The sequence below is a fragment of the Osmerus mordax genome, chromosome 1 (assembly GCF_038355195.1).
Source record: "Osmerus mordax isolate fOsmMor3 chromosome 1, fOsmMor3.pri, whole genome shotgun sequence".
In the NCBI taxonomy this organism is placed as follows: Eukaryota; Metazoa; Chordata; class Actinopteri; order Osmeriformes; family Osmeridae; genus Osmerus; species Osmerus mordax.
The window spans coordinates 23,538,833-23,559,643 of NC_090050.1; the positions used below are offsets into that span (position 1 = coordinate 23,538,833).

Consider the following 20,811-nt stretch of genomic DNA (forward strand, 5'->3'; position numbering starts at 1 on the left):
ATGTCAGAGTGTGCAGACCCAGCATGATGATGTCAGAGTGTGCAGACCCAGCATGATGGTGTCAGAGTGTGCAGACCCAGCATGATGGTGTCAGAGTGTGCAGACCCAGCATGATGATGTCAGAGTGCGCAGACCCAGCATGATGATGTCAGAGTGTGCAGACCCAGCATGATGGTGTCAGAGTGTGCAGACCCAGCATGATGATGTCAGAGTGTGCAGACCCAGCATGATGATGTCAGAGTGCGCAGACCCAGCATGATGATGTCAGAGTGCGCAGACCCAGCATGATGATGTCAGAGTGTGCAGACCCAGCATGATGATGTCAGAGTGCGCAGACCCAGCATGATGATGTCAGAGTGCGCAGACCCAGCATGATGATGTCAGAGTGCGCAGACCCAGCATGATGGTGTCAGAGTGCGCAGACCCAGCATGATGATGTCAGAGTGCGCAGACCCAGCATGATGATGTCAGAGTGTGCAGACCCAGCATGATGATGTCAGAGTGTGCAGACCCAGCATGATGGTGTCAGAGTGTGCAGACCCAGCATGATGATGTCAGAGTGTGCAGACCCAGCATGATGATGTCAGAGTGCGCAGACCCAGCATGATGATGTCAGAGTGTGCAGACCCAGCATGATGATGTCAGAGTGTGCAGACCCAGCATGATGGTGTCAGAGTGCGCAGACCCAGCATGATGATGTCAGAGTGTGCAGACCCAGCATGATGATGTCAGAGTGTGCAGACCCAGCAGTACGAGTCATTGCTTTGTTTGGGAGATTGTTGGACAAACGTAGTTGTGCATGTAATTGAATAAGGAGTAAACATTCTTTTGTGTGAAAGATAAGGCAGAGATAGTGGAATTCCTGAGAAACAGACTTCCTGTGTATAAAAGTCCCACATGTCAGATCTTCACCCTAGTAAACACAACAAGTGAGCACGCATGTTGCTGCATTATATGTGGTCTCATTCTTAAAAAAGAAAAAAAAAAAGGCTAAAAATCACAGAAACCCCAAAACTACATCAAAACGTATTTGAAAATAGATGACCTATTCCAGTAATAGGATATTCTGGCATGGCCTGTTGGAGAACATCTCATTAAAAAGGCTTGTGACATATTTCAGATAGTTCCATCACTGGTGGCAGTTTATTTAACTGCTTGCTGGGGTCAGAGTTCATCAACAGTCTTCTGTTGTGAAGCAAGCAGGTGGAACAGTTACATCTGTTGCCCACAGCAACCACAATGAAGCTCTCACTCTGGTGTCGCTTTGTGATGTCACCAGGAGGCTAGTGTTCATTCCTCCATTCTGGATGGATGAACTGTTGCAAGGGGCTCTCATCTGACTCACCTGGGGAAACACACACACAGGCAGACATGAAAACATATGAACACACAGACACACACACAGGTAGACACACAGACAGTAAAGGGAAAGGAGAGAGGAGGAGAGATCAGAGAAACTTAAAACTGAGTAGATTACTCTTGTTAATGTTAGCAAGCTGGATGCTGTAGCTAACTCTAACAGTGTTAGCAGGCTGGATGCTGTAGCTAACTCTAACAGTGTTAGCAGGCTGGATGCTAACTTTAACAGTGTTAGCAGGCTGGATGCTAACACTCACAGGCTGGCTGCTCACTCTCAGACTGCACGTGGATCTTCAGGGATGCCAGGCGTGAGACCACATCGTCCTCTCCCTCAGCGTCCGCGTGGTTGAACCCTGTGTACCCCTTGTTATCCACGCAGTACCTGATAAACCTGAAAACACAGTGGTTAGAACAGTTTAGAATCACGTGGAACCACTTGTAACGCTGGGCAACACTTTGGAATGAATGTGGAACACTGAGAAACATTTGATCTGTGTGTTCTACACATTCTAAAAAGAAGTTCCAGTTCCATTTTATTGTATTGAGTTCTTTTCTATTGTAAGGTATCTTTAACCAGACCAAAACGCCCTATGTCTATGCAGGTGATCTGATGTTCTGAACCGAGGTACACTGTTGTAGGCTCGTACCTCTCCCAGGTAGGGTCCTTGTTGAGGATAACAGGGTTTCCCACCACAATCAGCAGGGCTTTGGCACGGGTCATAGCCACGTTAAACCTCTGGGGAGATCACATGACACAGGGGAGACCAGGGATCAGGAGTCTCTCACACACACTAATTTAAACACACTCACAAACTCGCATACACACACTCTCAAACGCAGACATATTCACACACATTCACTGACACACGTTCACTTACTCACACAAACTTGTGTCTGTACACACACACAATCACACAATTCCACACTCGCGTACTTGCATGCAAAGCCATACTGTGGGTTTTAAGGTAGAGGATATCTGAATAACTGACAGACCTTCTCGTTAGCCAGGAAGCCGATGTTGAAATCTTGGTCCATCTTGACGTAGTTGATGCTGCTGCGTACTGTGGTAACCATGACGATCTTCCTCTCCTGGCCCTGGAACTCCTCCACAGAGCCCACCTGCGGAGACAAGAATACGCACACACACACGTACACACACATGAACACACATGTACACCACACAGAGTAACTTATTTGGAACACTGAGGAACCCATATGGAACACTGAGGAACACATATGGAACACCAGAACCTCCCACACAGGCCATGTAGGGCGCGGTAGCCGAACATCAGAAACTGACCTTCAGCTCCTGGATGTCGTTCCACTGGTTCAGTTCCTTCACTGACTTCAGAGCCTTCTGAATTTTCTCTACCTGAATAAACCAAATTATAGTACAGTTTAAATGCTCCACACCAACATACACACCAGCCTACATTATGTATGATACTTAAAATGCAATAAAGATTTCAGAGATCTCAGCGCTCTACAGCTGTGAGGCCTGTCTTCTCACCTGCTTCCTGTAGGGGGCTATGATGCCAATGTCTCTAGGGGACAGTTTGGGCAGGCCCTTCTTGCCCTGAGTCTGCATGAGCTTGGTGAGGTAGTCCACCAGCACCTCGATCTCCGAAACGTTGAAGAAGGAAGGGCTGTTGGCTTCTCTCTCGTCCTTCCCCATCACGCCGTGGAAAATGACTGGGAAGCCCTGGGAGGAACAGGAAGGTTACACACAGACAGGAAGCGCTGGGAGGAACAGGAAGGTTACACACAGACAGGAAGCCCTGGGAGGAACAGGAAGGTTACACACAGACAGGAAGCGCTGGGAGGAACAGGAAGGTTACACACAGACAGGAAGCGCTGGGAGGAACAGGAAGGTTACACACAGACAGGAAGCCCTGGGAGGAACAGGAAGGTTACACACAGACAGGAAGCCCTGGGAGGAACAGGAAGGTTACACACAGACAGGAAGCCCTGGGAGGAACAGGAAGGTTACACACAGACAGGAAGCACTGGGAGGAACAGGAAGGTTACACACAGACAGGAAGCACTGGGAGGAACAGGAAGGTTACACACAGACAGGAAGCACTGGGAGGAACAGGAAGGTTACACACAGACAGGAAGCACTGGGAGGAACAGGAAGGTTACACACAGACAGGAAGCACTGGGAGGAACAGGAAGGTTACACACAGACAGGAAGCACTGGGAGGAACAGGAAGGTTACACACAGACAGGAAGCGCTGGGAGGAACAGGAAGGTTACACACAGACAGGAAGCACTGGGAGGAACAGGAAGGTTACACACAGACAGGAAGCACTGGGAGGAACAGGAAGGTTACACACAGACAGGAAGCACTGGGAGGAACAGGAAGGTTACACACAGACAGGAAGCACTGGGAGGAACAGGAAGGTTACACACAGACAGGAAGCCCTGGGAGGAACAGGAAGGTTACACACAGACAGGAAGCACTGGGAGGAACAGGAAGGTTACACACAGACAGGAAGCGCTGGGAGGAACAGGAAGGTTACACACAGACAGGAAGCGCTGGGAGGAACAGGAAGGTTACACACAGACAGGAAGCACTGGGAGGAACAGGAAGGTTACACACAGACAGGAAGCACTGGGAGGAACAGGAAGGTTACACACAGACAGGAAGCACTGGGAGGAACAGGAAGGTTACACACAGACAGGAAGCCCTGGGAGGAACAGGAAGGTTACACACAGACAGGAAGCACTGGGAGGAACAGGAAGGTTACACACAGACAGGAAGCGCTGGGAGGAACAGGAAGGTTACACACAGACAGGAAGCGCTGGGAGGAACAGGAAGGTTACACACAGACAGGAAGCGCTGGGAGGAACAGGAAGGTTACACACAGACAGGAAGCACTGGGAGGAACAGGAAGGTTACACACAGACAGGAAGCACTGGGAGGAACAGGAAGGTTACACACAGACAGGAAGCGCTGGGAGGAACAGGAAGGTTACACACAGACAGGAAGCCCTGGGAGGAACAGGAAGGTTACACACAGACAGGAAGCACTGGGAGGAACAGGAAGGTTACACACAGACAGGAAGCACTGGGAGGAACAGGAAGGTTACACACAGACAGGAAGCACTGGGAGGAACAGGAAGGTTACACACAGACAGGAAGCCCTGGGAGGAACAGGAAGGTTACACACAGACAGGAAGCGCTGGGAGGAACAGGAAGGTTACACACAGACAGGAAGCGCTGGGAGGAACAGGAAGGTTACACACAGACAGGAAGCCCTGGGAGGAACAGGAAGGTTACACACAGACAGGAAGCGCTGGGAGGAACAGGAAGGTTACACACAGACAGGAAGCACTGGGAATCTGTCCTGCACTCATCTGGGTGTCTAGATACATTAAGGTGATCGGGGTGTTTCCACCAGAATGATTCCAAATGCTGTAATACCTTGCTTTGGTTATGTTACAATTTATTCATTTAATGCATCCAATTGAAAATAGTGCCCATTTTTCTGAGATGAAGATAATGACAGAAACATCGACTGAATTAGTTGGTATATACCTATATACTATATACAACTATATAGTCATCATGATGGATTCTGTCTCAGGGAATAGAGAGTGAAGGACAGCAAAATAAAGTTGATGCTGAATACTGTGATTCATTTGAGGGTAACTTCGTCTTCAAATAGGTCACCTTCTTAGGCAGGTATTCCCAGTTGCGATACGTGTCGCGCTCCCATTGGTCAGCAAACACCTGTAGTTCGTTGTCATAGAAGAGCTGATTGGGTATTTCCAAAATGGCAGGGTGGGACCTGAACAGAGACAGATAGACAGAGGCTGTTTATCAATCCGAAGAACGCTAAGAACGTACTTGCGTTCTTGAGAAACGTTCTTGCCAAGCGTCTTGCGAGAACGGTCTTGCAAGACCGCGAGGACGAGGAACGATTTGAGATGCGTGTGTTCTCGCAATGACTTCTGGGAAATCAGATGGTTTCTTGCTGACCAAGTCACCATCCGATGCATCCTCATTAAAAGGGGCGGATCAAGAACATTTCCGGGTATTTTTGGTGTTCTTGGTGACTTGTGTTCTTTGGATTGGAACCGTACTTGGGCAATGACGTCAAACGAGTTCGCAAGAACGGAAAAAAACAGTCAGAGACAGAGTAAAACAGAGAGACAGAGGAAAAGACGAGCTCTACAGAACACAATCATACATCGAATGATTGGAAAACAAAGTAAAAAGTACTTTGAACGAGGTAAAGATACATCAGATGTAGAGTTGCGCACCTGTAGTTACGGAGTAGCTTGGTGACGAAGCGGCTGTTGTAGTGTCCCAGCTCTCCAGTCTTCTGGTACAAAGAGTTGTGCTTCATTAGCCTCTCTAGCAGAGACAAGCCTGGGGGAGGGGGGGGAGGTTGACATGGAGTTGTGTAACAGGCGTGTGTTGACTACAGGTGTGTTGACAACAGGAAGTGTAACAGTGTAACGTGTGTTGATGTGTAACCGTGTGTTGAAACGTAACATTGATTGGTTATAGGTCCTACAGGCTAGTATGTGGGGATGTCCAGGAGTAGGGGAGAAGGCTGAGGTCTGGGTTTACATTTACATTTAGTCATTTAGCAGACACTCTTATCCAGAGCGACTTACAGTAAGTACAGGGACATTCCCCCGAGGCAAGTAGGGTGAAGTGCCTTTCCAAAGGACACAACGTCAGTTGGCATGACCGGGAATCGAACTGGCAACCTTTGGATTACTAGCCCGATTCCCTCACCGCTCAGCCACCTGACTCCCGGGTTGCACTGCATCTGCCCCAGGGGCATCATGTTTTTGACTAGTCTCAGAGAAAGGCGTCACGAGTTGGAAACAACACATTCCTGTGGTTTAGAAGGAGAAGAGGATGGGCCAGAAGCCAAGGAGAGGATCTAGGCCTCTTGTTTTGAGTCTCTGTCTTCTCCTCTGGAGAAGAAAGGGAACAGAGAGAGCAGGTCAAACTGACCGTAGACTTATAATAACCATGGACACAAGGCTGCCTCATGGAAGGGTGAAGGGAACTGGGAGAAATTGTGGGAGAACACTGGGAAATAGGATTATGAAGGGACGGGAAACTTCCTCATATTGACTATATAATGTGTTAGATTTTAGGAGTTGTCGTTGCATGAATTGATTGATTGTACGGACTAAAGGTTAGAAGGAAGGATGTCCCATAAGGAGTCAGGTGGCTGAGCGGTTAGGGAATCGGGCTAGTAATCTGAAGGTTGCCAGTTCAATTCCTGGCCGTGTCAAATTACGTTGTGTCCTTGGTCAAGGCACTTCACCTTACTTGCCTCGGGGGAATGTCCCTGTACTTACTGTAAATCGCTCTGGATAAGAGCGTCTGCTAAATGACTAAATGTAATATGTGACGTGTATGTAACAGACGTGGTCTTGCAAGTTCCGTCAGAGTTTTCCGGACCGTGTTCACCCTTCACCGAGGATCTGTCATTTTGTCATTTAGCAGACGCTCTTATCCAGAGCGACTTACAGTAAGTACAGGGACATTCCCCAGAGGCAAGTAGGGTGAAGTGCCTTGCCCAAGGACACAACGTAATTTTGCACAGCCAGGAATCGAACCAACAACCTTCTTATTAATAGCCCGACTCCCTAACCGCTCAGCCATCTGACCCCCCACATGCCATCTCTGACTTCCCAAGCGCCACCACTACCAGCTATGCCCCCAAAAAAGCTAGCTATTCATTGACGAGGGTGGCCTGTTACATACTTGAGGAGTGAGTTTCACCGATTCACACCGGCTACACATAAACAGTGGGGAAGGCCGAGGTCTACGTGCCATTATCTGAGGGGGTGTAATCTTGTTTACATTTCTCATGAGAAATGTTGCCAGAATTGGGAATCATCACACTCTCAGGGGACAGGAAAGAGGGTTATTGCCAGAGTTTAGAAGGAGAAACCCATAGAACGAGAGCCAGGAAAAGGAGCTAGTTCTCCTTTTCTGAGTATGTGTCCTCCTTCAGAGGGAACATCAGGGAAGGTCGGGCCGACATTAGAGGGGGAGGGAGTCAGGTGGCTGAGCGGTGAGGGAATCGGGCTAGTAATCCGAAGGTTGCCAGTTCGATTCCCGGTCATGCCAACTGACGTTGTGTCCTTGGGCAAGGCACTTCACCCTACTTGCCTCGGGGGAATGTCCCTGTACTTACTGTAAGTCGCTCTGGATAAGAGCGTCTGCTAAATGACTAAATGTAAATGTAGAGATAGGGAACTTGTACATATGATGAATCATGGAAAAAGGGAACAAACTATGGAAAGATTATGATGCAATATTAGGAAATAAAAGTATGGAGGGAGGGGAATTTCCTCATATTGATTATATAATGTGCTGGACTTTAGGAGTCTCTAGCTTTTTCAGTCTTCCTGTATCAACTGCTGCATCGCTGAATAAACATCAGGTTGCCTTGATTTTGAAAGATATTCCACTCCGACTTTTTCTTTTGACCCAAACCATTCTGACAAACAAAAATATCCTGCACGTATTACTGGTTCTGATTGTAGATGTGACAGTGTTACATGCGTTTATGTGTAGACAATAGACAGTGTTACATGCGTTTATGTGTAGACAATAGACAGTGTTACATGTGTTTATGTGTAGACAATAGACAGTGTTACATGTGTTTATGTGTAGACAATAGACAGTGTTACATGCGTTTATGTGTAGATAATAAACAGTGTTACATGTGTTTATGTGTAGATAATAGACAGTGTTACATGTGTTTATGTGTAGATAATAGACAGTGTTACATGCGTTTATGTGTAGATAATAGACAGTGTTACATGCGTTTATGTGTAGATAATAGACAGTGTTACATGCGTTTATGTGTAGATAATAGACAGTGTTGCGTGCGGCTGCTCACCCAGTCCGTGCTGGAGAGCGAGGGGCGAGCGGAGGATGGGGCCCAGCTGCTGAGGGTCACCGGCCAGAACCAGCTGACCCCCCCTTGCCCGGAGCAGACCTGGGACACGGAGAGAGGGAGGGAGAGAGAGAGATGGGAGGGAGGGAGGGAGGGGGAAGGAGAAAGAGGGGGGAATAGAGAGAGGGAGGGGGGGAGAGAGAGAGATGGGAGGGAGAGAGGAAGAGGGGAGGGAGAGAGAGAGGAAGAGGGGGAAGGAGAAAGAGGGGGAGAGAGAGGGGGGGAGAGAGAGATGGGAGGGAGAGAGAGAGGAAGAGGGGGAGGCAGAAAGGGGGGGAGAGAGAGAGGGGGAGGGAGAGGGGGAAGGAGAAAGAGGGGGGAGAGAGAGAGAGGGAGGGGGAGAGAGAGAGATGGGAGGGAGAGAGAGGAAGAGAGGGAGAGAGAGGGGGAAAGAGAGAGAGGGAGAGAGAGGTGGAGGGAGAGAGAGGGGGAGGAAGAAAGGGTGGGGGAGAGAGAGACACATAATGAACAAAATAGAAACTATCGTGGTTTCTTGATTATTGGGCAGGGTGACAGGCGTCCAGGTGGTAGTGTCATAGAATTTTAGGACATAGTTACAATGTATGTGTTTTATGTAGACAGTGAAGTGTAAGAGGATGAGGCTCTGTAGGATACTTTGCTCTGTAGGGAAAGAAGTCAGATTGTCTTAAGGTATTTATGATACCTAACTAAGAAGCCAGAGGCACGGAGGTTGGGGGATTCTTGAGTTCCCGTGGCCTAAAGGGAGCTGACCTTTATGCCAAGGAGATTGTGTCCTGTGTTCTGTTTGTGTGTCATTAAAGGTAACTTTACTATCCTCATTTAGAGTGTGACATCAAAGAACTGTGGGACACTTGGTGTGGAGTCAAACTGTCACTGAGTAGTGCTGGCCAATCACAGAGATCGCTATATTGATTGATGGAACATCTTGAAGATCCTTTGTTCTAAGTTCATGTAAGGCAGTGCATGTGTGATGGTTCTTCACCTCTCTTCTGAACGACCTGTAGTTTACAGCTTACATGTCCTCCGTTATGACGGGTCACAGAGTACTCTGTTAATCTGAAGTGTTGTACAAACGTATTGAATTTTCCGTCACAGTAGTCAGAGGTGGTGGGCCCAAGAGGAGAATCTATGCCCCTGTATGTCCCTGTACTTACTGTAAGTCGCTCTGGATAAGAGCGTCTGCTAAATGACTAAATGTAAATGTATGCCTAAATTGTATGAGCTACACTGTGAGAACAGGATTAGACTGGAATGCGTGTTAAGGGCTGGGGGACTCTGTGTGTGTATCTCAAATAGTGAGGTTGTTATGGGTAAGAGTTATATAACAAAGGCTTGCTAGAGAGTCAACAAGGCTTCGGAACAGTGAACTAGTGGGGTTCCAGGGGGGAAGCAGCTGGGATCGTTCAGAAGTGAGAACATAAGAGCTAAGAATACCCCCTATTCCCGGATTCATGCCTCAAAAAGTAAAGAGAAGGAGAGATTGTAGATGGAGGGCTGGTTAAGTGGTGGCGTGTGTTGAGATTGAGATTGGGGTGAACTGGGGTTTGAGGACCAAGTAGAACATTGAGAGGAGTTCATCAGCACTTTAGGGGCCAGGGGATGCGCACGCATGATTGGGGTGATCAAGGACAGGTTTGGTCTTCGTCAAACTGTGGGAAGAACCTTGTAGAAACTTCCAAAAGGTTGTGAAATAGTATCAGGCAGGGCGGGGGATTGTTCCTCTGTCTATATAATGGGATGTGTAGAGAAATGTGATTGCTTTTTGTATCTTCTATGTACCACTGGTATCGTGCTGAATAAATCATCAAGCCACCTTGACTTTGAAAGATATTCCGTCTCTGACTCTATCTTTGAGTTTTTTCCTTCTGAAGAGAAAACTTCTTCCACAACAAAACAGAAAGAGAGAGCAAGAGGGAGGGAGGGAAAGACGAGAAAAGAGAGATGTACAGAACAGAATCTGTGTTTTAAAGCCTGTTTTAAACCATACATTGTAGAAGAGTGGTAGTCTAGGGGGGAGTCAGGTGGGAGTCAGGTGGCTGAGCGGTGAGGGAATCGGGCTAGTAATCCGAAGGTTGCCAGTTCGATTCCCGGTCATGCCAACTGACGTTGTGTCCTTGGGCAAGGCACTTCACCCTACTTGCCTCGGGGGAATGTCCCTGTACTTACTGTAAGTCGCTCTGGATAAGAGCGTCTGCTAAATGACTAAATGTGAATGTAAATGTAGGGGGGGTAACCTGAGAGCTCTGTCTCTCACCTGCGACTGCGATGACACACTCTGGCTCCACGGCCTGGCCTGCCTCGTCCACGAACACGTGGGAGAAGTGACCAGCCGGAATCCCTCCAGACACTAGCCTGGAGCAGAGGGACAGGGCGACAAGGACTTAGAGACAGGACAGGGTCAGAGAGACAGGACAGGATCAGAGAGACAGGACAGGGTCAGAGAGACAGGACAGAGTCAGAGAGACAGGACAGAGTCAGAGAGACAGGACAGGGTCAGAGAGACAGGACAGGGTCAGAGAGACAGGACAGAGTCAGAGAGACAGGACAGGGTCAGAGAGACAGGACAGGGTCAGAGAGACAGGACAGGGTCAGAGAGACAGGACGGGGGACAGGGGGACATAAAGAAGTGAGAGACAGATATGAAACAGGGACATGAACACACACAGATCCAAGAACCGGACGTTCATCCTGAACACCCAAGGATCTCTGAAATGAGGTCCATCCTTGACTAGAGGACAAAGACCGTGCCTGCTCCCACCATGGTCAAACTGACAGATATTGTACTTGCACTTCTGTAATGAATGAGTTTACTTAAATGTGATCCATAATAAATAACTAAGGAGTTGACTTATATTTGAAACTTATAAGTCAAACTTAAAAGCGATAAAACTAAATGACATTTGTATTTACCGCTTACCACAACACCCCCTTACCCGCTACCCTCCTTCTCCATCCCATCCCACCCCCGTCCCCCTCACCCAACCACTCCCCGTACCTTCCAGCCGTCACCAGGGTGGTCACTAGGACCTTGTACTGCATCAGGACCTTCTTGGCCGGGAGCACAAAGCAGTCCTGGGTGGCGTCCCAGTTGCAGTGCCTCTACAACCACAAAGATCCAGACTGTAACTAGAATACGATATCCAGAACACAGTGTAGTGCTGAGGAGTTTACTACTGTAACTAGAATACGATATCCAGAACACAGTGTAGTGCTGAGGAGTTTACTAGAGGAGCCATATCATGTACTAATAATGTATTCATCCAGCGGACGCTTTTATCCACAGCTGTGAGAGGTGGAGATTCTGACCAGCAACTTCTAGTTCTACAGTTGAATGCTCTAACCACTGAGCTTTACGCCATTACCCTATGGGGGGATGGGGTAAAGCTCCAGGGTGAGGGTGGGGGTGGGGGTGAGGTTGAGGGTGGGGGTGAGGGTGAGGGTGGGGTTGAGGGTGAGGGTGGGGGTCCTCACCAGCAGGTGTTTGGGTACGGTACCGGGGGCACGGCTGCTGGCGTACAGCCGGTGGACCCGGTGAGGGTCCAGGTGACCCAGCAGGCGTTCGCACAGCAGGTCCGCGGCGCTGTTGGACGGGGCGCAGGCCAGGATGTGGGACTTGGGGTCGGCCTGGTCCACCTGGGACACACGCAGGGAAGGGGAACAACACGCTTTAGTCTGATGTGGTGAGTTAGGGTTTGGGAAGGCAGAGGAGACACAGGATTGTTAAATGATTGTAGTATATTTTTGTTCATCAGAAGGTTTTTGGTCGAGAGAAGTGTGGAATAGTGTAATATCTTTCTAATTCAAGGTAGGTTTATGGTTTATTCAGCAAAGCTGCAGTTGATACAGGAATACAGAAAATGCTACAGACTTCTAAGATCCAGCACATATTTATAGTCAACATGAGCAAATTCCCAATACCACCCTCACAATTCACCCACAGTCAGTTCCCTTTTCCATGACTCATCATGTGCACAAGCTCCCTATCTCTCCACTGTCCGCTCGACCTGATCTCTGTTCCCTTTTCTCCTTCGTCGGAGGACACGGTTACTCCCCAAGGGATAAGTTAGGAGAACTGGCTCTTGACCCTGGCCTCTGTTCTGAGGTTTCTCTTTCTGGACCCTGGCAATAGCCCTCTGATGGTCAGATTTTCTACATACATGAGGCTTTTGTCTTCGTGAGGTCAAGAGGTCATACAGTGAGGCCCCTCACTGAGCGAATATAGACGTGGAATGCACTATGTCCAGACTTTTAGGAGACAGTAAGAAGGAAACATGCGCAAAGAGGACGTATATGAGTTACGACGTCTTCACCTGTTTGCCTGTTCTACTGTATCAATGTACTGCTCACTGAGACCCAGTAAGGAAGCGATTCTGTGCATTCTATGTTTGAACATGTAATTGTCAGGTTGACAATTAGACACAATTGTCGGGTTCGGGGTCAGGAAAAAGTCCTGGGTGAATGTCTTGTGTGATGACGAGGGGGAGAGCTTCACCTATGATCTCTCTCTGCCCTGAGAGTGGTCATGGGCTGGGACCTGGGAATCTCTTTTCTTTACAAACATGACTCAATATGACATTCTAATACATTTACATTTAGTCATTTAGCAGACGCTTTTATCCAGAGCGACTTACAGTAAGTACAGGGACATTCCCCCCGAAGCAAGTAGGGTGAAGTGCCTTGCCCAAGGACACAATGTCATTTGGCTAGCTGGGAATCGAACTGGCAACCTTCAGATCACTAGCCCAACTCCCTTACCGCTCAGCCATCTGACTCCCTCATTACTGCCTGACTGTCACTATCTATTTTTACATTCTTGTGCCCTAAAAAAAATTGGCCTCCAGCCTCCAGAGCTGACACACATGATTGAGACCTAAGCCTGGTGTTGTGTTGTCATTAATTGTCAGGGGTCTGGTTTACTCTCACAATCTGCAGATTGATAACACTTAAAAAACATTCTAAAATCTACAACCCAATTGAACGAAGTCCAAGTCACTCTGTTAATGAAAAGACGGACAAAACACTTTCTTCATCACTGCCCAGCCCAGATTAGTCCACTCTAGTCAGGCACTCTTGTACCTGGGTCATGGCTTCCACCAGGGTGATGGTCTTGCCGGTGCCTGGTGGTCCGAAGACGAGATAGGGGGCAGGCTTGGAGGCTCCGGCCACGATGTGCTGGATCACAGAATGCTGCTCGGGGTTGTCTTCCAGCTGACGGTTAAACATCCTGGATACAAACCCAGCACACACCTCTATTAACACAGCACCACAAACCCAGCACACACCTCTATTAACACAGCACCACAAACCCAGCACACATCTCTATTAACACAGCACCTCAAACCCAGCACACACCTCTATTAACACAGCACCACAAACCCAGTACACACCTCTATTAACACAGCACCTCAAACCCAGCACACACCTCTATTAACACAGCACCACAAACCCAGCACACACCTCTATTAACACAGCACCACAATCCCAGCACACACCTCTATTAACACAGCACCACAAACCCAGCACACACCTCTATTAACACAGCACCACAAACCCAGCACACACCTCTATTAACACAGCACCTCAAACCCAGCACACACCTCTATTAACACAGCACCACAATCCCAGCACACACCTCTATTAACACAGCACCACAAACCCAGAACACACCTCTATTAACACAGCACCACAAACCCAGCACACACCTCTTACAACTAGTACAGAGAGATGCTAAGAAGATCCCCGCATGCGAGAGAGAACTGAGAGAGAACCAGGAAAGGGAGGGAGAACCATGCAAGGGAGGGAGAACCAGAGATGCAAAGAAGAACCCTGAATGCGAGGGAGAACAGGAGGGAGAACCGGACCTGAGTTTGGGCAGGGGGGGCTTGGTGCTGGCAGAGGCCTTGGGGAAGAGCAGGTCATCCAGCCGGTGTAGGGTTGCCAGGTCCACGGCCCGGTGCTGGAGCTTCAGGGGGTAGCGGTTGAGGGTGAACTCCACGTCGAACTTCATGTTACTGAGGAAGACCTCCAGAAGTCTGGGAGACACAGACATGTTACTGAGGAAGACCTCTAGAAGTCTTACAGACACAGACATGTTACTGAGGAAGACCTCCAGAAGTCTTACAGACACAGACATGTTACTGAGGAAGACCTCCAGAAGTCTTACAGACACAGACATGTTACTGAGGAAGACCTCCAGAAGTCTGGGAGACACAGACATGTTACTGAGGAAGACCTCTAGAAGTCTTACAGACACAGACATGTTACTGAGGAAGACCTCCAGAAGTCTTACAGACACAGACATGTTACTGAGGAAGACCTCTGGAAGTCTTACAGACACAGACATGTTACTGAGGAAGACCTCTGGAAGTCTTACAGACACAGACATGTTACTGAGGAAGACCTCCAGAAGTCTGGGTTCTGACCAGACAGAGACTGTTCAACAAGTCGGACCCCAATACAGCTCCAAAACAACAGATGATTTATTGTACATTCATGCAGATAGGGTTGGGTTAGGGCTAAGGCTATGGTTAAGGTTAGGGTTAGGGTCAAGGTTTAGGGTTAGGGTCAGGGTTTAGGGTCAGGGTTTAGGGTCAGGGTTTAGGGTCAGGTTCTGGAAGCTAGAGTCCTACCTTTTAGAAAAGCCCATTTTAACTCTGTCCAGCTCTACTCTGTGTACGTAGCCTGTGTAGACGGTGATTGGCTGGACCTTCTCCTCCGACTGAGACACCCTCAGACAGTCTCCTCGGAGGACAGACGGCCTGTTCTCAGCCACACCTGGCACCTGGCAGGGAAAAAACACATGGGGCTGTTGGATTTAAATCTACGTTTATGGATGGGATTGGTTGCACTGCCTGGTAGCTTAGCTCTAGGTGATGTAACACACATCAAGTGCACCTACACTTTTCATGGTGATGCAAACAGTGTTTGACCCTGGTGGGATTATCGACATGGCTCTCATGCTTTCAGAACTCAGAGGAGCACAGGAAGAGGAAAGGGAGAGGCAGGAAATGAAAAGAGACTAAATGGAGAGACAGGAAATAGTTTTTTAAATGTGTTGTTGCTTGCTTTCCTCCAGGTACACTTTCGGGGATCACGTTGTTTAACTGTAATTTGTTTAACTACAGTGGGTAGAACTAGAACTTGGTTCTACCCACCGCCACTTATGTGCTTTTCACAATGTATGCTTCAAATTTTGGCTACCTGCAATGTTTTAGGGCTCGTTGTTCATGATCATTGACCTATGCACTTTTTGTAAAGTTCTTTCTTGTCAGTCGCTTTGGATAAAAGCGTCTGCCAAATGAATAAATGTAATGTAAATGTAAATGCAGGAAGTCTGTGTCTCTTTACCCGGAGGGTCAGCAGCTTCTTGTTTGTGTGATCCTGAGTCATGGTCTGACCACGCAGGTCATACCTCCTGATGTCCACCTCCATCTGGATCTCCTCCAGGTGCAGCAGCAGATGGAAGCGCTGGGAGTAGTTCTTCATCCTCACGGGACAGAAGAGGAGGGCTCTGAGGGACAGACGGACGCAGGGACAGAGAGGATGGGTAGAGGGACGGGGAGGGAAGGTGGAGAGACAGACAGGACAGTGAGGGTGGAGAGATAGACAGGACAAGGAGGGTAGAGAGATAGACAGGACAGGGAGGGTAGAGAGATAGACAGGACAGGGAGGGTGGAGAGACAGACAGGACAGGGAGGGTAGAGGGACGGGGAGGGAGGGTGGAGAGACAGACAGGACAGGGAGGGTGGAGAGACAGACAGGAGAGGGAGGGTGGAGAGACAGACAGGAGAGGGAGGGTGGAGAGACAGACAGGACAGGGAGGGTGGAGAGACAGACAGGAGAGGGAGGGTGGAGAGACAGACAGGACAGGGAGGGTGGAGAGACAGACAGGAGAGGGAGGGTGGAGAGACAAACAGGACAGGGAGGGTAGAGAGACAGACAGGACAGGGAGGGTGGAGAGACAGACAGGAGAGGGAGGGTGGAGAGACAGACAGGACAGGGAGGGTGGAGAGACAGACAAGACAGGGAGGGTGGAGAGACAGACAGGAGAGGGAGGGTGGAGAGACAGACAGGAGAGGGAGGGTAGAGAGACAGACAGGAGAGGGAGGGTGGAGAGACAGACAGGAGAGGGAGGGTGGAGAGACAGACAGGACAGGGAGGGTGGAGAGACAGACAGGAGAGGGAGGGTGGAGAGACAGACAGGACAGGGAGGGTAGAGAGACAGACAGGCCAGGCCAGGGAGTGTTGACAGATGAAAAAAAATGCAAAATAATGTGTGATTCACTTTTACTTTCTTAATCCACAAATGCATCGTTGTGAGTGTCAGATGTCTCTCTTTAATGGGTCAGGGTTCGGTAGAGAGCAATGTGAGTAAGCTGAACGTCTTATGAGGGTCTTCTTTCACCTGACAGATGGCAGTTTCTGTCTGGCTGCATCTGACAAGTACTCTGAATCCTCCATATTCTGCCTGGACAAGTCCTTCAGGTAAAGAGGATAAATATAGTCTCCAAGTTTCACGCTCGGTCTGAGATGATGGACCACAGAACTGTGAGGAACAGAGAAAAGATGAGCTCCTTGAGTCAGACCACCAAAATCCTGTTTGAATTTACTTGGTACTTTTAACATGCACCATTTGCATGTCGCTTGGGATAAAAACATTTGATGACTAAAACATCAACCGTAAACCCTTCGCTCATCACCTCTCAGGGGGTTCCCCCTCCACGATCACGGTGTTGACAGGCCTGCGGATGGCCACCTGGTAAGGCCGGTAGGGCTCCACGGGCCCCAGCTCCACCCCCAGTGCGCCCCGAGCCCAGGCCTCCATCTCCCTGAGGATGCAGAAGGGTTTGGACCCGGGCCGGTCTGGGCAGAACTCAAAGTACATGGTGGCAGGGAAGTGTCCGTAATGATGCAGGCGGTACTGCACCTCCACCTGGTAGCTCTCTCCTTGGAGAGGAGAGGAGGAAGGGAGGGAGGGGGGGGAGTGAGGAGGGAGACACTGTAGCTCTCTCCTTGGAGAGGAGAGGAGGAAGGGAGGGAGGGGGGGGAGTGAGGAGGGAGACACTGTAGCTCTCTCCTTGGAGAGGAGAGGAGAAAGGGAGGGAGGGGGGGGAGTGAGGAGGGAGACACTGTAGCTCTCTCCTTGGAGAGGAGAGGAGGAAGGGAGGGAGGGGGGGGAGTGAGGAGGGAGACACTGTAGCTCTCTCCTTGGAGAGGAGAGGAGGAAGGGAGGGAGGGGGGGGAGTGAGGAGGGAGACACTGTAGCTCTCTCCTTGGAGAGGAGAGGAGGAAGGGAGGGAGGGGGGGGAGTGAGGAGGGAGACACTGTAGCTCTCTCCTTGGAGAGGAGAGGAGGAAGGGAGGGAGGGGGGGGAGTGAGGAGGGAGACACTGTAGCTCTCTCCTTGGAGAGGAGAGGAGGAAGGGAGGGAGGGGGGGGAGTGAGGAGGGAGACACTGTAGCTCTCTCCTTGGAGAGGAGAGGAGGAAGGGAGGGAGGGGGGGGAGTGAGGAGGGAGACACTGTAGCTCTCTCCTTGGAGAGGAGAGGAGAGGAGAGGAGGAAGGGAGGGAGGGGGGGGAGTGAGGAGGGAGACACTGTAGCTCTCTCCTTGGAGAGGAGAGGAGGAAGGGAGGGAGGGGGGGGAGTGAGGAGGGAGACACTGTAGCTCTCTCCTTGGAGAGGAGGAGGAAGGGAGGGAGGGGGGGGAGTGAGGAGGGAGACACTGTAGCTCTCTCCTTGGAGAGGAGAGGAGAGGAGAGGAGGAAGGGAGGGAGGGGGGGGAGTGAGGAGGGAGACACTGTAGCTCTCTCCTTGGAGAGGAGAGGAGGAAGGGAGGGAGGGGGGGGAGTGAGGAGGGAGACACTGTAGCTCTCTCCTTGGAGAGGAGAGGAGAGGAGGAAGGGAGGGGGGGGAGTGAGGAGGGAGACACTGTAGCTCTCTCCTTGGAGAGGAGAGGAGGAAGGGAGGGAGGGGGGGGAGTGAGGAGGGAGACACTGTAGCTCTCTCCTTGGAGAGGAGAGGAGAGGAGGAAGGGAGGGAGGGGGGGGAGTGAGGAGGGAGACACTGTGTAGATGGTTGAGTAGTGTGTGTTCACATGTGTGTGCATTGCTGTGTGTGTGAGTGTGTGTGTGTGTGTGTTTCCTCACCAGGGCTGAGGAGCAGAGGGCTAGTCCGGGTCACCCTCCTCTCGTCCAGCAGGGTGAAACAGCTCATGCGATGCAAGGCGGTGTAGAGGGTGAAGTGGACACTGCCCTTCCCCTCGTTCAGGATGTGGAACTTCACCGCAAACAGCTGCCCCAGGCGGCCCACGCTGATGTGGATCTTGCCGTCGGTCACCGCGGGATCTGAGGTCATCACTATCCCCCCCTTGTCAAAGGTCAGCTCCTTCCTGTGAGGCAGACAGACAGAGGGATGGAGGGAGGGATGGAGGGATGGAGGGAGGGATGGAGGGATGGAGGGATGGAGGGATGGAGGGATGGATGGTTGGAGAGGCAGAGACAGGCAGACAGACAGGTAGACAGACGACCAGACAGACAGGCAGACAGATTAAAAGCAATAATCTTTTTCATGCCAAATGATGGAAACGAAACGACTAGAAAGTCTAACTAGAATTTCAGAAACATTTCATACTCTTCAACAACTCATCTGAAAACTGCCATCCAAGTTCAGGAAACCTCCACCCCACACCTGGTCAGGTGATCTGGTCAGGTGATCTGGTCAGGTGATCTGGTCAACACAACTCACCTGGTCAGGTGATCTGGTCAACACAACTCACCTGTTCATCTTTAGCCTGTTGAGGACCTCTTTAGCCAGCCGCTTCTTGGGAGTCAGCAGCAAGGTGTCTGGGTCGCGGGCGGGGTAGGAGCCAGAGGATGAGGTCGAGCTCCTTGCCCCTCCAACCACATGAGGTGTGGGGGTCCCTGGGCTCCCCTTCTGGCCCCCCTGTGGCCTCCTCCACTGGTCCCCATAGTAAACCCGAACCTTTCACATTGTTGGAGATATTACAATATCTGTACCTGTGTGATCATGTCTGCTCAATGCATTCTTCCCTTCATTGTTTTAATATTTAGTTAGCCAGGTTAGGAGGTTGTCAGCAAGGCCGAGTCTATTTTGATGTGTGTGACTGTGTGTGTTTGTGGGTGTGTGTGTGTGTAGTCACTACAGCCTGGGGAAACTTGGCAGAGCTGAACCTTGGCTGTGTGGACTTTGAGGAAAACTGAAAAGACTGCCAAGGTTCTGTTCCCCACCAGAAGCAGCTGCGTCGTTGTGATATCAAATTAAGACTGTCTTATGTTGGGGGGGACATTTCTGTAAGCAACAAACTGTAGAAAGTTGATCATTCTGCGCGCTTTCTGCTTTTGCTATACCCTGCTATCCACAATGCTTTCATATATTATTTATTGAATTAAAGACAACACTCTCCAATGTTTTCTGTACCCTTCAAGAAGTAATTAATCCACTACATCATCGACAGGAGACCGAGTTTTAGCAGTGGTACCGTTCGGACATGTCCGTTCCAATGCCAACGTCCCCCGCTATAACCAGCGTTTAAATCCAAACCTTTTAGTTGACGGATTTAATCATATTCCCAAATAAATGAATTTATGCTTACTACATGGCGTGTGGATGTACAGCACAGCTTATAAAACGCGTTCCAGTTGTCGTACCTGAGATTCGACGTTTATGTGTACTCTCCCCTTCTTGATGTAGGCTTTGTTGAATTTTTGAAGGGCATAGATAACGGTGGAGAAGTTAGGGTATATATATCCATCTCTGGAAAATACAAGATAAACAGTTGAACATATTTTTTTTATAATGGGGGAATAGGCATTTAGCCCAAATACGCTTCCGTAAGAATCTAAAGATACTTTACCTGTTTTTAAATTCCAAGTTATAAATGTCACGAAGTTCCTTCTTATTCGTTTTCGATGTTCTGTTTCCCAGAAATTCAACGAAGTCAAGTCCGGATTCCAAACAGTCCTTTAATGATGGCATGTTGCGTCTAAATTCAGGTTGTTAGAAATGCTATGTGATTATTTATTGGTAAAGTCCAAAGTATAATGTCCACGGCCCAAATAGTTGACGTCAGTCGTAGGCTAGAGTGGGCATTCTGGCAGTGCTGTTGATGAACGCGTTTTACGTACCTTCGCGCAGTTGACCAAATCTCTATATCCCGCATCACTTCAACGTCGCATATGGACACCCATCCGTACTTTACCAGGTCTGAGCTTGGTTAGGGCTGCTGAAACGATCCAATATGTCACGGGGATAGGGCAGGTCTGAAAGACGCAGCTTACTGCGTAGCCTACTGTCAGTATTTAAATTAAATTATAGTAAAGACACCCAACCTAACAAAACAATAACTGCCATACTCCTTATGACTATCATTCCTTTTAATGTTCTTATTTTTATTGAGTGACGGCTCGTCTTCCTTGATGCGTTAAGATAAGAGTTCGTGTCTCACAAAGTCAGGAAGTTATCGACGACCCATACGCTTGTTACATAAGACATGGAGCTACCGTGTGCAT

At 49.4% G+C, this 20,811-nt stretch overlaps 1 protein-coding gene and 1 long non-coding RNA gene across 3 annotated transcripts; one reads left to right on the forward strand and one right to left on the reverse strand.

Moving 5' to 3' along the window:
* The first annotated feature begins 424 nt into the window (after window positions 1-424).
* Window positions 425-1,015, forward strand: LOC136948359 (uncharacterized). The gene is made up of 2 exons (XR_010877235.1): window positions 425-553; window positions 892-1,015. It is a non-coding gene; the product is annotated as an uncharacterized lncRNA (long non-coding RNA).
* A 99-nt stretch (window positions 1,016-1,114) lies between these two features.
* On the reverse strand, window positions 1,115-20,530 carry mov10a (Mov10 RNA helicase a). Of its 2 annotated transcripts, none has more exons than XM_067242497.1 (23): window positions 20,428-20,530; window positions 20,157-20,285; window positions 19,951-20,056; window positions 19,059-19,264; window positions 18,430-18,671; window positions 16,984-17,230; window positions 16,689-16,829; window positions 15,632-15,794; window positions 14,914-15,065; window positions 14,146-14,316; window positions 13,361-13,508; window positions 11,756-11,917; window positions 11,280-11,383; window positions 10,539-10,636; window positions 8,246-8,344; window positions 5,628-5,736; window positions 5,035-5,152; window positions 2,870-3,061; window positions 2,660-2,731; window positions 2,353-2,478; window positions 2,007-2,095; window positions 1,632-1,750; window positions 1,115-1,345 (listed from the first exon to the last, which is right to left on the reverse strand). In XM_067242497.1, the coding sequence occupies exons 1-23, from the start codon at window positions 20,460-20,462 to the stop codon at window positions 1,284-1,286; spliced, it is 3,090 nt and encodes a 1,029-aa protein (XP_067098598.1). In that variant the 5' UTR covers window positions 20,463-20,530; the 3' UTR covers window positions 1,115-1,283. The 2 variants fall into 2 exon arrangements, with proteins under 2 accessions (XP_067098598.1, XP_067098597.1); XM_067242496.1 differs by having other exon boundaries at window positions 1,617-1,750; window positions 20,428-20,528.
* Window positions 20,531-20,811: the final 281 nt, after the last annotated feature.